The 15,832-nt window shown below is 37.8% G+C and overlaps 2 protein-coding genes across 6 annotated transcripts; one reads left to right on the forward strand and one right to left on the reverse strand.

Annotated features, from left to right (window-relative positions):
* Positions 1-1,225: 1,225 nt before the first annotated feature.
* LOC149729399 (uncharacterized) lies at positions 1,226-10,314 on the forward strand. Of its 5 annotated transcripts, none has more exons than XM_089886833.1 (16): positions 1,226-1,414; positions 1,719-1,866; positions 2,399-2,509; positions 2,851-2,967; positions 3,531-3,701; positions 3,891-4,023; positions 4,354-4,506; positions 4,872-4,974; positions 5,355-5,466; positions 5,907-6,104; positions 6,699-6,798; positions 7,237-7,565; positions 8,187-8,396; positions 8,805-8,937; positions 9,473-9,557; positions 10,023-10,314. In XM_089886833.1, exons 1-16 carry the CDS (start codon positions 1,295-1,297, stop codon positions 10,275-10,277), a joined length of 2,478 nt encoding a protein of 825 aa, XP_089742959.1. In that variant the 5' UTR covers positions 1,226-1,294; the 3' UTR covers positions 10,278-10,314. The 5 variants fall into 5 exon arrangements, with proteins under 5 accessions (XP_089742959.1, XP_089742962.1, XP_089742961.1 ...); XM_089886836.1 differs by having other exon boundaries at positions 7,300-7,565; XM_089886835.1 differs by having other exon boundaries at positions 6,705-6,798.
* LOC149729400 (large ribosomal subunit protein mL54-like) lies at positions 9,986-15,624 on the reverse strand. The gene is made up of 3 exons (XM_089886859.1): positions 15,399-15,624; positions 11,152-11,290; positions 9,986-10,514 (listed from the first exon to the last, which is right to left on the reverse strand). Exons 1-3 carry the CDS (start codon positions 15,490-15,492, stop codon positions 10,319-10,321), a joined length of 429 nt encoding a protein of 142 aa, XP_089742985.1. The 5' UTR covers positions 15,493-15,624; the 3' UTR covers positions 9,986-10,318.
* Positions 15,625-15,832: the final 208 nt, after the last annotated feature.

Raw genomic sequence — 15,832 nt, forward strand, 5'->3', positions numbered from 1 at the left:
AAACATATTAGTTAACATATAGGCTACAACATATTAATTTTTAAGCACATATTAGTTAACATTTCCAAAATCAGAATACAAGACGATTTTTGGGTAATACCACGAAATAGCACTACTATTCCTTTATTAATTGACAACAATTCTAATATATAATACATCACACGCGTAGTTATTTAGTAATTCGCACAACAGGTTCAATTTTACCAAGTCGAAAGCACACAGGGTAAAAAAGTTTAAAATCCTGAATAGTACGTATATATTTTTATAAGCGTTGGTTAGAAATATTGCGCTTATTCAGTTCATGTGTTATAAACATATACACCTAACCAATTCCTCTGTTAACAATGTACCCTATCATATCTACCATTAAACTATTTTACGTAATCTTTTCGTATTAGAAGTCTTATTGGCCTTGAAATAACCTTGACATTTGTAACGCAACACCCACACAATGCCGAATAACAATAGATGTGCGGGATATGGGGAAAGATAGGACATTTTTTGTTCTATTTTCTCGTCCTATTTGGTAGTAAACATTAAAAATAAACATAAAACCATATCTTACGAATTCATATATCATTGTTAATTGTTAAACACGATCAGGATATTGGGATACTTAATAAGTGCTGAAGGTGTCCCATCTTTCCCACCCTAATATCCTAGTTTAGAACTGTATTAGATAACGATATGTTAGTAAAAGATGGCTCGAAGTGTTGAGTAAAATTTAGAAACTACGTAATAACAGGAAGCAATATAAGGAAAACTAAAAAAAATTGAAAATTTCATTGATGACTTTGTTTCGCTCGACCAAAAGCGTATAATGCAAACAACCCAACAAAGGAAGAAAATAACTGTATACCGTATAATTGCAGAACCCGTTTTCTGTGTGGCATATATCCTTGGACGATTAAAATAAAGTGGACGGTGAACCAATCAGGCAAGTCTACGGTAGTGGTAACCGTGTATGAGTGAATAATACACCTGACATGCCCGGGGCAAAGTGACAAACTGGTTCGTTGTACATTTCACCACTGTGAGTGTTTGAAACTAGAAACTAGATTGTAGCAGTATTTTTATCAACTAGAAGAACTTTAGTTTAAGAATCACAGAAGCAAATGTTAAATTCATTGTTTAAATCCATAAATACTTCGACAGCCTTTATATGGATTATGCTACATATAGAGTTGTTATTAGATTAAAATTTTATGTTCTTGCTGATATTCATTTATGAGCTATCTAATTATATATACAGAAAAATAAAATTTAAAGCAAAACGATAAAGTTAAAACCAAACATGAAATATTTGTTGATAATTTCTGCCGCTATATTTCTATTAATCAAAGGATCTTTTTGTCGATTCGGTCCAAAGAAACTTTACACATTAGAACTTCCAACGAACATAGTGTCAGTCAAGGTAAGACGAAAGTATGGAACGAAATAGTAAAACTTTTACGTGAAGTACTGCTGTTTAAATGCGGAGAAAAAAAATTCATATTGCCTAATTACATTTACCAATTAAACTAATACAGGCAGCAAAGCTCGACTCAAAATCAATAATATGAATGAATGAATGTAACTTATTTATCGTCGTAAACGGCAGTCGTTAAAACAAGCATGTTCTGCCAGCTTACGAGTTACCATGTTTGTAACTTTGTGGATGGTTGTTTTTTGTTGTTGTTTTTTTTATCATTTTTATACATGGAATGTTCATTACCCAGGTAATCAACAATCAACTATACTTCATTGGTTCTTATTACATCGGAGTTATTGATAATGCGCATTGGAAGTTCAGAGCTAAACGAAGAATGACGCCACGGTTAGTTAACAGTGATATCCCGAATCCAAGAGCTATTGGTAAAATACCAGGTGAGAGTTAGAAGTATTTAACATTAGATAGTAAGCGGAGAAGGGCCCACTGTAGTGCGAATGAATGAATTAAACTCATCTTTGCGTAGCGCTGAACTGACACGCATGTTGCTGAGTCGGATATTTGCCCCAGAAGAACACGTATAGGATACTTCAACATAAAAAAACAATGCCTAGAATACGTTTCGACATATATAGGGTGGGGGAGATGGTACACCTTTTTATTTTAATTTCTCTTCCCATTTTGTGCTTGACAAAGAACATTCAAAGAATTATAAAACCGTATCTTAACGACCCTCACAGACCGTTGTTAATTATTTAAATAGCGACCGTGATATTCAGATATTATGTGCTAAGTTGTCCCGTCTTTCCCCACCTTACCATATATATCGAACCTTAACATAAAATGCTGTCCTCAAAACTACATACTCAACACATGGTACGACGGCTGTGGTGTAAACCTACATCGCAACTGTTATAACACAGAGACAGATTCCAAATGACGAGACTTATATATTCTTATTCATCTTAGCTCGCACGTTTAGCGGTGGAAACGGCAGAGTGAATTACTGGGTTGCATCGTGGGGAACTAATACGACTGACGGAGCTATTTCCGTAATGCAAAGAACTTCGGTGTACAGCAGTAAGTAGAGGTTTTCAAGTTAGTTACTTAGTATCGCGTACTTTACGTAGTAGGTATAATGTAAAAAAAAACAACAACAAATAATGTGACACAAAATGTGAGCGAGTATAGGTACATATTATAGGGAACAGAATACCCGTGTTATAAATACTGTAATTGTCGTATCGTGCCTTTTACAAGACCCCAAACAGAAATTGATCCAACCCACTAGCCACTAAGTAGGTTGTAGCACTTAGGTGTCGAGGTATATTGGTCCAACTGTGACCTAAACCCTCGGGACCATGGCATGCCACACTGTAACCTTATCCATATATTAACACCATATTCTTGTTTATATACAGCGGTGGTTGGTATATCTCTTGACTCTGGTTGGAACTACGAACATACACAGTGGGTGGATATGGACTTTGATGGTTTGAAAGATTGTTTGACTGCTAGATATAGAGGAGGAGGTACAGGTGGATTTGATATCAATTTCTATTTACTTTCTTTTTTTCAGCGGTTAACAACATTTTCTAACATCTATGCTTTTTGCGATTCTCTTTTCTCATACTTTTTTGCATTGTCATTTTTCCATGTAATGGTAGTTATCTTGCTTTATAATGCTGAAGGAAGGCTACGTGACAAGGAGGAGAAAACTATATATTGTGTGTTGCTTAGTCTTGACTCTTGTGTAAACCAAAGTTAGTATAAACTTTGGTGTAAACTGTAGAATGTCACACAGGGTTAAAATGAATACAGTTATGCATAACACTTCTCTGTATAGTAGGTTGGGGTTAGGTGCGCCATGTTTTGTTTCTCTTTTATCTTCCCATTTGGTAGCAAATAAGAAATAATCGAAGAATTATATAAATGTAACCCAACGAGCCCAGAGGGGCTGTTAATTGTTAAGAATATAATGAGGAAATATACCCAAACGGTAATCGTTTTCCACAGTAATATAATGGTCAAAATAAAAAGTTCGCCCTATTTAATATTAAGATGGCAATCTACAAACACAGTTGTTTTCACACTTATTCAGTCGGTCAGATGCTATGGTTTAAGCAACCACCGGGCCAAACGTTGTGGGGACAGAAGATTATACATGAAGGATTGGCAGACGGAAACTTCATGGGTTTCGAGTACGATAGAAAGAAATATATACTGGTTGCTGGAAATCAATTCAATTCACTTGGCTTGTACTGGACGCTAAGTATGTTTCATACAACTGAATACTAACTTAAAATAATATTCCCTGGTATGCTAGCTGTAAGCGGACACGAGCTGTATGAATCAAAATAACCGTGTTATACCGACTGTCGTTGCCCGACACAGCACGTCCCATCACGCAAGATAAATAAATTGCTTCATATTTCAACATTCTCCATTAAAATCATTTTAGACCGCAGAAATAACTGGTCTATAAGTCGACAAATTCGTCAAAGGATTTTAGACAACTATGGACGTTACTACGACGTGCAGTATATAGATTTAAACAAGGATGGGAGAAAGGACGTACTGACAACTACTGTTCAGTAAGAAATAAAAATATTTAAACATATTTTAATAGGATATGCACGCATATATAACTTAATCTCTCTTTAGAGTTGTGTAGATTCGGTTATATAGCTCTATAAAAGAATGAACACCAAATTTTGATTTAAAGATTGTACAACCGATTACGAGGGAAAACATCCCTCAAATAGAATTACCAACAAATACGTAGTAACTCGTATAAGTAGCAAAAGCACGAGGTGTATGAAACAGAACACCCATATTATAAGAATGCTGTTGCTCTCCTACGAGTAAAATGAGTTATTCATTCATACTATTATACATTTACACACACACAACTCTTTCCACAGAATCGAAAATTCCCGTGGTCAAGTATTAGGTTACGAGATACCAAGGGATATACAGAACGCAGATTGGACACGTAGAGTTCTCGCTGCAGGTTTTTCTGGTGATTATAGTCCTGGACAGGCGAGGGCTTTCTGGCCAAACAAACGAAAACAGAGGTGCGTTCAATAAAGATATAATGACATTATAGTAGGGTGGGGGAAGACGGAACACATTTAGCACATAATGTTCAAATATCCTGATTATGTCTTAAAAACAATTAACAGCAGTCTATGGGAGTCGGGATGATAAGGTTTTATAATTCTTTGAGTGTTCTTTGTTTAATAACAAATATGACGAAAAAATAAAATAAAAAGGTGTCCCATGTTTCTCCACCATACTATATAGCAATCGAAACAGAGATTGCATTTACCATAAGTCTAAAATACGTTAAACGGCTACTAGTTGTACAAGGCATAGTGTCAATACGAGCTATTTGAAGAATTGGCAATTTTAACCACAACCAAGAATTTGTTCTTAATAGAAATGAACGTCCAAGTATCTTCTTATCCGGAGGAGGGGAAGGAAATATATTTATCCTCACTCCTGTTCCTAAGTCAAGGGGTTGGGGTTATGTGAAGTCATCGGTAAGTTATGTGCTGTGGTAGTGCAGTTGTACATATAGTGGATCTATATAAGAACAAGGTGTTCGGTAAGTCACCATTAGCAAACATGTTTTAGCATAGAATCCAGGAGGTAAATATGAATGACATTTATAAATGATGTTGAAAGTGACCCTCGTTGTCAATAATACGGGCTTGAACCCTACTTATTTTGTTTCCAAACACCTCAATCATCGGCTGCTTCCTTGGAATACATTACAACAGTGCACCATGACTTTCCTAACACCATGTACAACTACATGCTTTGTGTTTTTAATGAGTTTATAATTGAACAAAGAAACTCTATTAAAACGTTTTCGCTGTATATAAATGTCTGACAATGTGTTTCTTTCCTCGTATATTAGTTGCCTGTTGGAGCTGGGGTGGTCGGAGTTCCCTTTGTTGGAGATCTTGACAACGATAAATATCCAGAGGTTATTGTACCTCAAGAAAACAAAGTCCACGTATATTCCTATGGTAAGAGTTATTTGATATAACAGGACGTCTTATATATATAACGTTGAGAATGAATTATAAACAATACCAGTAGTGTATGGCAACATGTGCAACACGTTTACATATTCTACTCTATATGGGTAAAGTCACACGGCGAGGCAAGTCAGGAGTGTTTGAGATTTATGTCATACTTTGTCCCACAACGTGTGTAAGTAGCTATAAAACACACAGCAACAAAACTTATGATGAATTCCGTGAACTAGTCGTATCAAGTGGTAAAGAAGTTGGGTGATTCTCGTAGCAAAATAGGTAACAGACAAAAATCAAAGCCAGCCATGGTCTGTACTAAAGATATTTCCTTAAATCTTTTTTTTGCATATGGTTTTTTGTTTGTTACGTGTTTTGTAGCAACTGATCCTACACACAACAACGTATTAACTACCCTACCCATATACACGCAGATTACAGCGCATCAGCCGCCGCACCACCTCGGCGAGAGACACCTGCCCGTGCTATAGTTCGACCTGTGGTTCCATACAGGAACCCATACGCCCGTGGTACAAGACCCCCGCCCACCCCTGCTATACCGGCAGATCAACCCCCTGTAGGACCTAACCCAGATACTATCAGAACCCCAGATCCTGCACCAAACCAACCAAGTAATTGGCTTATTTTTCATTGCAATACATTTGCGTGAAACACGTAAAGTTTCATGCCCGTGTAAAAAAAATTATATAACCTTTTTGACGATTAGCAATATTTAGTAATGTTTCTGACAAACATAGCCCACATAAAGCCAAGTAAATTGCCCATTGTGGAACTTATCATATGTAACATAGAGAAAGTGTGGAATTCGTTTTAACGCGTTTATAAGGAATACTCATAACTTTAATTTTTTACATAAAACAAATCACCTAACATAAAACTAATTGATCTTATTTACAATGCAACACATTACATTTAGCAGTTACCATCTATCTATAGACCTATCAGAATATGGATTTTCTGTAGACGAACTATAGGGTAGGGTAAAATGGGACATCTTTTTATTTTTAAATTGTCGAATTTAGAATATTTACATAATAACGCATATACCCGTATAGCCCCGCGACTGTAAAAAAGCGTTGTTACTTGTTAAAAACATTACCAGGTAACATGGCATTAGTTCCAATCTTACCCCATCTTACCCCACAGCACCATAATATACACATCAATATATAACTACTTCATATATAACTACTTTATTTGTACAGTACCAGGATTACCACGACTCCCAGTAGCCAACCCACCACCTCTCAACCCTGTAGTTCCACAAAGTGGAATCAACGTTAACCCAGCACCAAGCATACCAAGGTAACTACATACCTCGTAAAGTTTGTTATATATTAAAAGGTGGGCAAGATGGGACACCTTTTCATTTTATCGCCCCATTTCGTAATAAACAAAGACCCCTTAATAAATCATTAAACCGTTGTTAATTGTTTAAAACACGATCAGAATGATTAGATATAATCTGCCAAAGGTGTCCTTGCTTTTCCCAACCTACTATATAGTGCAGCATGTCAATTCTAAGAATTGCTCCGGGTGTGCTGATGACGGGTTCTACATAGCATTAACGAACAACTACTGAATGAATACATGTTACCACAACACTATAATCTGTGTATACAGTTAAGTTACCGATACTGTGCACAGCGTTTTACCCAGCATTTGTTTTTCGGTTAGATGGAAATTTCCTTTGTGGAAATGCATAGACAGTCACGCTCAAGCTTTTTGAATTATTATCTATAGGCTACACTTAAGGAAAAACGACAACCAACCATCTGGGATAACCAACCACTTATACCTTAATAGATACAATCCAATAGCGCCGGCCGCTCCCGCACAAACAGCCCCAGCCCTCCCTAACCCCCTCCCACCAGCACGAAATAACCCCCCACCCCCAGTACCGCCATTATTGATCCCACAAGCACGCCCACAACCTCCCGTACGAAACCCACCCCAACCACCAGCCAGAAGCCCTGCAGTGCCTGCCACGTTACAACCAAGGCCACAGTCTCCAGTACAAACCGTAACAAACAGATACGTTCCACCACCGGCGTTACCATCTCCAATTACGGGTAAGTTAAAAAGGATATACCATTCAAAGATCAATTTCAAACTTGGCCCGGCGCCCTGGCAAAGTAGCGCGCCTGCCACTAACCCAAAGGCAACTGCTCAAGGCTCGTTGCTGCCGCCATTGTGGGCGCATGTTTTCTTGGCCAAGACACTTAACGGCAATTGCTTCAACCCAGTGGCCACGAATGGGTTGTCCAAATAATCATCCATGAAACCCTGTGTTAAAACAACTGTCGTTTTCCAGGCATGCGGGGATAAATCAAGTAGTTACATTCTATCTGAAATTTAATTTAAACGCCAGTTTCAATTTACGTCGTTTACTAAATCATCGATATAGCCTACAGCCAATGTCATTCCACCGCTAAAAAAGTTCACTGCAGTATCCATTATAATCTTGCATCTGGAAACCTCTAATTTATTACTATAATAGAAGCCATTGCCGTTTAGTTTAGGCCTTTAGGGAAACACGTTACAGTCTGGTGAGGTTCATACTGTATAGTTCCAATATATTTGGATTGGTATGAGGCATACTCTAACCTAAATATAAGATTCCGGACTGTCCGGTGTTGGACATTGCCTTTACAGGAAAAAAGGCATCTGTTTACTAAACCTATGTTTTGCAGCCACTCCTGCGAATTCCTTGCTGCGCGTCACCGAATACAATGTCTCACATTGGGGCGAAGCGAGATACGCATGTAGTACCATGGGACGTGTGTTGTGTTCATTACCCCAACTACAATTCGCTAAAACTTTGAACGAAAGCATGGCCCCTAAGCAGTGGGGTTGGTATGAAGATCCGAATCGTGCAGCGAGAATTGAGACTTGTCAACCGGGTAAGGTTTTTAACACCATAATGGAATAACTAGAGGTATTACAGTACTGGTTCAAAATCTTGCATAAGCTAAGTCCTAAATAAGGAGGTCACTCATATAGAATATTATCTGATACCAACCGAATATCCCTCCAACTAACTGGCACATCGAATACGAGGCGTAAAAAGCTATTGGGCACAGTATACTTGGAAAGTAAAATTCGAAAATAGGTGGGGAAGGACGGGACACCTTTAGCACATAATTTTCAAATATCCTGATCGTGTTTTAAACAATTAAAATGGACGGTGGAAGTCGTGAGGATACGGGTTTATAATTCTTTCAAAGTTTTTTTGTATGCTACCAAATGCGAAAATAGAATAAAAAGGTGTGCCATGTTCCCCCACCCTAAGGCCGAATATTGTTCCGCAGGTCAGAGAAATTGGACCGGGTATGTCTGCTACAATGGAGCTGCAGCCACCACACAAATATTTAGCACGGCATCGATACCAGCGTTATGTTGTGGCTCGGTTAATGGGGCTCGGTATACAAGCCTAGCTCACAGGTAAGCCGTACACACCGACGTTGGTGTATACTACAGATAAATAATTGGTATATAAAACAATTAGAAACACATATTATGTCTATATATCCAAATACAATGATGTCGTTTGAAATATGTTTAATCTGGACTTATCGTTTATGGATTATAAATATGTGTCTTTATGCACACTTTTGTTCATATTGGAAGTTTAACTTGGAAATGAGCAAGATATAAATGGTTTGTTGTGTGTCTGCTTGGTGTAGCGACCACGTTTCTTTTCTTAAAATAAATGTAAATACGTTTTGAAAGGTAAGCGTGTTTCAACAACTGTTGTTTTATCGCATTCTTTGTTTTAAATATTATTTAATTTGCGCTATGTCTTAACTCTTAATATTCACTGGTGCGCACGAGGTATAGGCCATGGAATAAAACAAAAATGCTATTACGACTGTTGTTTCCCGCCACGCAAGGATAAAGAAATTACATTCATTTCTTCAAGTCCAAAAATATTATAACTGCATTGTCAAAGAAATAATTTTAAATTCCTTGTTTGCAGTTCGAGTAGATCAGCAGACGCAGATTGTAAACAAGAAAACCAGCATTTGTGCACGATGGTTGAAATGATGACAGTTTGGGATCAGGTAAGTTTTAACACTGACTAAGCTACGGCTGGTGCTATGGCAGGGAAATGCTCCGATCCAATATTAGCGTATTGGTTGTTTAAATTGTCCGCTGTATAAAAAAAATCGACAACACCCACAAAGTTACACATACGTGATTTCGTAAGCGGGTACGAAAAAACTGAACGTTTATGTGCTGTGATACAACGTCTGTGGTTGCCCAACCACACGAGCTTAAACAACTAAAACTCATTCAAGCCTCAGAAATTAGATTTGCAGTGGGTATATACACGCTCAATGCTTCAAACGAAGGTATAATTTGGACTATAAAACCTAGAACTGTGGTTAAAAAATTTATTCTACGTGCATGATGTCCTTGTCGAAGAGCTGGAATTTAAGCCAATTTTCACCGATTACCCTAAAATAAGCGTGAATAAAGCCACTGTCAGTTCAATTGTGAAACCGATATTTTCCACTTTATTCCAGAGCACGTATAAAGGTTACGACTGGGGTTGGTTTGGAGACGGCACGAAACTTATAAAGATGGTTCATCGTTGTGATCCTGGAATTGTCCAGTTTCCAGGCTACAGATGCTGGTATGGGAGATTGGTGACCCAAGATATTGCGTCACAGGTTCAACAGAGAGCGTTTTGCTGCCAGACGAGCTTAGCGTATTCAGTTAGAGCCACTTTACCCGTTGCCTTGGTTTGCTTAATATTTTCGATATTTATGCACTTGTGATTGCTTTTTGTATAAATAAATTGGAATATATTTATTATTAATTATTGTGATTGTCGTAGTGGTAATCTACTTTGAAATTTTAGCTCATGAGTTCTTGGTGGGGTGTAGAAACGTACGCCCTTTTTAGCTTTGTTCCTTTGTTTACGGTTGGCAAGTTTTAACGCATACCAGTATTCCTTGGTGTCGGGGTCCATGTCAGCAAAGGTTTTCGGTTTTCCTGTGTGGATTGTCCACAACCTGTAACAGAATGAACTGAAGAATATTGTATTTAAGTCTTAACATGCAAAATAAGTGTAGGAAAGTCTGATGCTGCAGCACAGTGTTTTGTATGTCCGTATTTAGGCTAGATCATAGAATACAGGTTAAACGCTCGACACTGAGAGTTGGAAGACATTTCCCTTTTTGAATGTTATACAATAAAACTTGCACCCTTCTTTTAAATGGTGAAAAATTGGTTTATTTAAGGTTATGAGTTGTAAGCTTTGCATACAGTATAGAACTTTTTCATTAAACATAAGAAGAAATATTAAGGGCTTTGTGACGAAATTCTATAAAAAGCAATCATTCCTAAGTTACATTTAAAGTGTAACATGAGGTGAAAATCACTCCTAATAAAGAAATTAATGTCACAAAACTGACATCATAAACAAAAAAAATGCACCAACACAAAGCATTGGCAATTCCTACAACCCAGTGGTGCCTAATGGTTTGTCTGAAAAGCCAGTTTAACAATAAAAAAATAGAAAAAAACCTCTCCCACAAAGTGGAAAACTCTTAACTGGGCACGAAGTGTATGAAACAGAAAACTTGTGTTATGGCGACTGTTGCCACCCACACAAGAATAAGTAAGTCACATTTCTTATATTTTACTTACCACTCAGGGTATTCATGATCTGGTTTCAGAACAGGGTCTTCCCCTTCAATATATTTGTTCAATCCACAACATCTGGTTTGTAAAAGTTTTGTGTCACGAATGGGTTTTGGAATCTCAACTAATACTTTGGCTTTACTTCCTGCAAATATGAATGTATGTTTTTTAGTTTATCTTGCTGGCCGAAAAAACAACAGTCGTTATAACCTGAGTGTTTATACATCTTATGCCATCTTACGAGTTACTAGGGATGCACATTACAGAATAATTAGGTATTCTAGGATATCCTAGAATACTTTATTTCGAATCTAGAATTCCGAATCTAGAATTTCGAACCTTCTTGTATTTATAGGAAAAAATAATTTTACCCACATAAGTCAGTTTATTGACTCTTTCATAGCAGTCTTGTTGGATCATGAGCTGTAAAATTATTAAAAACTGTACTATTGGGTAGTTTTTGCGTCATGAAACGTATAGCAGGCTATGAAAAGACGTTGTAAAACGTTTACTCTCGAAAGTCCCACAAACACAAAAATATTTTTTTTTAATTATTAAATTTCAAAAATTGTTAATATAGTGTATAAGACAGTGGTTCCCAAAGTATGGGTCGCGACCCAAACATGGGTCGCACAGGGTTGAAAAAGGGTCGCGCATGGGGGTAAATTAAAAAAAAACGAAAAAAAGGCACGCAAATTAATAAAAAAAACACTCGCTTTTTCTCCTTTAAAAGTGCGCGCGTCTGCACCCGATTGTTTATAAAGAAACACTCGCCTTTTCTCTCTAAATAGCGGACGCGTCTGCTCCGGATCATCGATAAAGAAACACTCGCCTTTTTTTCTCTAAATAGTGGACGCGTCTGCTCCTGATCATCGATAAAGAAACACTCGCTTTTTCTTTCTTAATAGTGCACGCGTTCTGCTTATTAAATTAAATTTTAAACATAAAAATGCGCTCAAATTAGTGTCCGTTAACAGACATAAAATGTACCTATTTACGGTCCTGTTGCGCCAAGCTGGATTATGACATCATTATGTCATTGCAGATTTATTTATAACAGTCCTACAGTAAGTTACTGAAGAAGCACATTGCATTGCAGATTTTATTGCTAAAAATTAGCGTTTAAGAGTGAGCATATGTCATTGCATATTTATTTACAACAGTCGTACAGTAATTTACTGGAAAGTAGCGCATTGCAGATTGTATCGCTAAAAATTAGCGTTTCAGGATGAGCAAATATTCTTACAAGCCAGAATTTTTAAGTTTGGGGTTCACTTCTATCAATGATCATGGTACTGCGAAGCCACAATGTGTGATGTGTTATGCAGTGTTATCGAACCAGTCTATGAAGAAAAACAAATTGAAAAGACATTTAGAAACAAATCACCCGCAACATGTAGAAAAGAATCGTGTTTATTTTCAGCACCGAGAAGTGGAACTAAAACGAAACCGATTTTGCTCAACAACGAATACAGCGCTGTTAGTCTCCAAGCAAGCCACGCTGGCATCGTACGTGGTCGCGCTACGCATAGGTAAAGAGATGAAACCGCACACAATTGGAGAAGAACTCGTTAAACCTGCAGCCATTGACATGGCCAAACTCGTGTGCGGTAACGACGTGGCATCGAAATTGCAGTCCATCTCGCTATCGAATAACACAGTCAAAAGTCGTATCGCAGACCTTTCACTGAATATAAAAGACCAAGTGGTTGCCCGAATGAAGAAAGCGGGAAAGTGGAGCTATCAACTCGATGAGTCAACCGACATTGGAAAGAACGCACAGCTATTGGTTTACGTGAGGTACGAGGGTGACAAGAATCTCGAAGAAGAATTTCTGTTTTGCAAAACATTGGAAACAACGACAACTGGCGCAGACATCTTTAACGTTGTGGACAACTTTCAACAAAAAGAAGGCATTCACTGGGAAAACTGTTTCAGCTTATGCACTGACAGCGCTCCTGCGATGCTTGGTTGTCGACAGGGGTTTACAGCAAGAGTCAAGCAAGTCAATCCCAATGTCCAAGTCGTCCATTGTCTTCTGCATCGTGAAAACCTTGCTGCGCAACATTTGTCTCCGGATCTTTCAGAAGTGATGCAGGAGGTTGTTGGTGTAGTCAACTTTATCAAATCCAGTGCTGTTAACTCTCGTTTGTTCGAGCAGATGTGTGTTAACCTGGAGTCTCAATTCCAACATCTCCTATTCTACTCTAATGTGAGATGGCTTTCTCGCGGCAAGCTCTTGCGCCGTGTAGTAGATCTACGAACAGAGATGCACATCTTTCTCAATGAAAAAAACATCGCCATGCTAATCGATTTCAAGATAAGGAATGGATGCTCAAAGTATGTTATTTAAACGACATCTTCACCGCAGTGAATGATCTTAACATGTCAATGCAAGGCAGAAATCAAAATATCATCACTCTTTCGGAGAAATTGTCTGCCTTCAAAGAAAAGCTTCAGCTGTGGAAGAAAAAACTGGAGCGTGGACGAACGGCCGCGTTTCCTTCCATAAACGAGTATCTGGAGGAATGGAATGCAGTTATAAGATTTGATGTCATCAAACCCATTTTATCGGCGCATTTGGAAAACCTTATTACGGAGTTTGATCGCTACATCCCAGATGGAAATCTGGCATCTCAGTGGTGGGTCAGAAATCCGTTTCTGGCAAAGGTTGACAACTTATCAGAGGATGTTACAGCACTGCAGGAAGAGCTTATTGACCTGCATCACGACCAGTTCCATCGACAACTTTTATCCACAGCGTCGCTTGGAGAGTTCTGGACTTCGGTTAAGAAGGAAAAGCCAGTAATTGGTAACGAAGCAATGACTTTTCTACTCCCGTTTGCAACCACGTATCTGTGCGAGCAAGGGTTTTCTGCACTGACTGTTATTAAAACCAAGGCTCGCAATCGTCTCGATCCTGGTGACGATATGCGCATTGCACTCACTAAATTAGAGCCATGCATTGAAGATATCATGAAGGAGAAATTTCAGTTTCATCAATCACACTGAATCAATAATTAGTTTGTTAATAAACCATTGTTTCATAAACTGTGTACTTACTGTACTACAACTGGTTAACTTGTGTGTCTTGTCTGAATGAATGAATGTGACTTACTTTATCCACGCGTGGCCGGAAAACGACAGTTGTTATAACACGGGTGTGCACCTCGCGCCAGCTTACGAGTTACCAAGTATATTACTTTGTGGGTGATTATTTTTTTGTGGATTTTTTCATTTTTATGTATGGCTGATAATTTGGACAACCCATTAGTGACCACTAGGTTGGAGCAATTGCCGTTAAGTGTCTTGCCCAAGGACACATACGCCCACAATGGTAGCAGCGACGAGCCTTGAACCCATTACCTCTGGGTTAGAGGCAGGCGCGCTAACCACTTCGCCACGGCGCCACGGCGCCGGACCGGTCTACTTCATACATATCCAAAAAAACAGTATAGAATGCATACATTAGAAGTAGATTTTTTTCGATGTTTAAGGTTTGGGTACATGGGTCGCGAGATGTTCATAAAACTCGAATTTGGGTCGCGCTAAAATAACTTTGGGAACCACTGGTATAAGATGACGTGTAATGACGTCATTAAACAGAATACCGAATGCCTTAATTAGATTCGAATACAAAAGGATTCGAATCTCATAGATTCGAAATTCTGTAATGTGCATCCCTACGAGTTACCATAATATATATATATATACAGAGCTGCGATTGAGCTGTTTTTGCCCAATCACACATACGCCCACAATAGTAGCAACGACGAGCCTTGAACCCATACCTCTGAGTGCAAGGCAGGCGCGCTAACCAACAAACACATAATAACATAGGAATTTAAGATAATGTGTAATGCCTAATGGTGTTTACAAGTGAGCAGAATTCTAAGCAAATAAATTATGCCAGAATAATTACGACCATCAAACGAAAATGTATATAAGAAAATTGAGTCACTAAAAAAAACACTAACAACTTGCAACAAGGAAATAAGACAAGTGTTTGATAATACAGGTCTGTAATAAAATACAATATGTGCATGGTTAATGAGTTTAGAACAAATAATGGGAAACTTCATAATTCATATCACAGATCAAGTTAATAAATCATAGACAAAATAACAATTGTTGTAACAGTTAATACTGTCTTAGATATTCTAGTATTATAACAGGATTACAGCCTAGTATGGAGATATTTTCAACATATTTCGTAGTTTGTACCGTCACTTTCATATTACAGTAAAATTTACCTTTACTAGTTTCCGCACCAACTAATTTCTTTTTCGCTGAAACTCGACTTGTAGAAAAAGTTCTTCTGCAAAGTAAGGACAACGGTCGTATCATATTAGTGTATTTGCAGCTCTGCTAGAAACGTATCTTCAGTTATAGACAAGATAACACACGCATTTTAACCTTTTTAATTCGAAATACGACTTAAATCTGCAAAAACGTAAGATGGGATTATAACACATGTCCTGCATCAGAGCCATAGAAATACTACGATTCTGTCCTGCATGAAAATATTTACTGATATGCTATTTCTATGCCAAACGTATTTTCAATATTTCCACTATATATTAAATTTATCTCCTATTCTCCTAGTCATTTCTTAGGACAATAGAAATAAAAACATGATTACTAAAATAAATCTTTCAGTTTAAAACAAGTAAAATATTACATTGCC

This window comes from Ciona robusta, chromosome 10 (genome assembly GCF_009617815.1).
Source record: "Ciona robusta chromosome 10, ASM961781v2".
NCBI classification, from domain to species: Eukaryota; Metazoa; Chordata; class Ascidiacea; order Phlebobranchia; family Cionidae; genus Ciona; species Ciona robusta.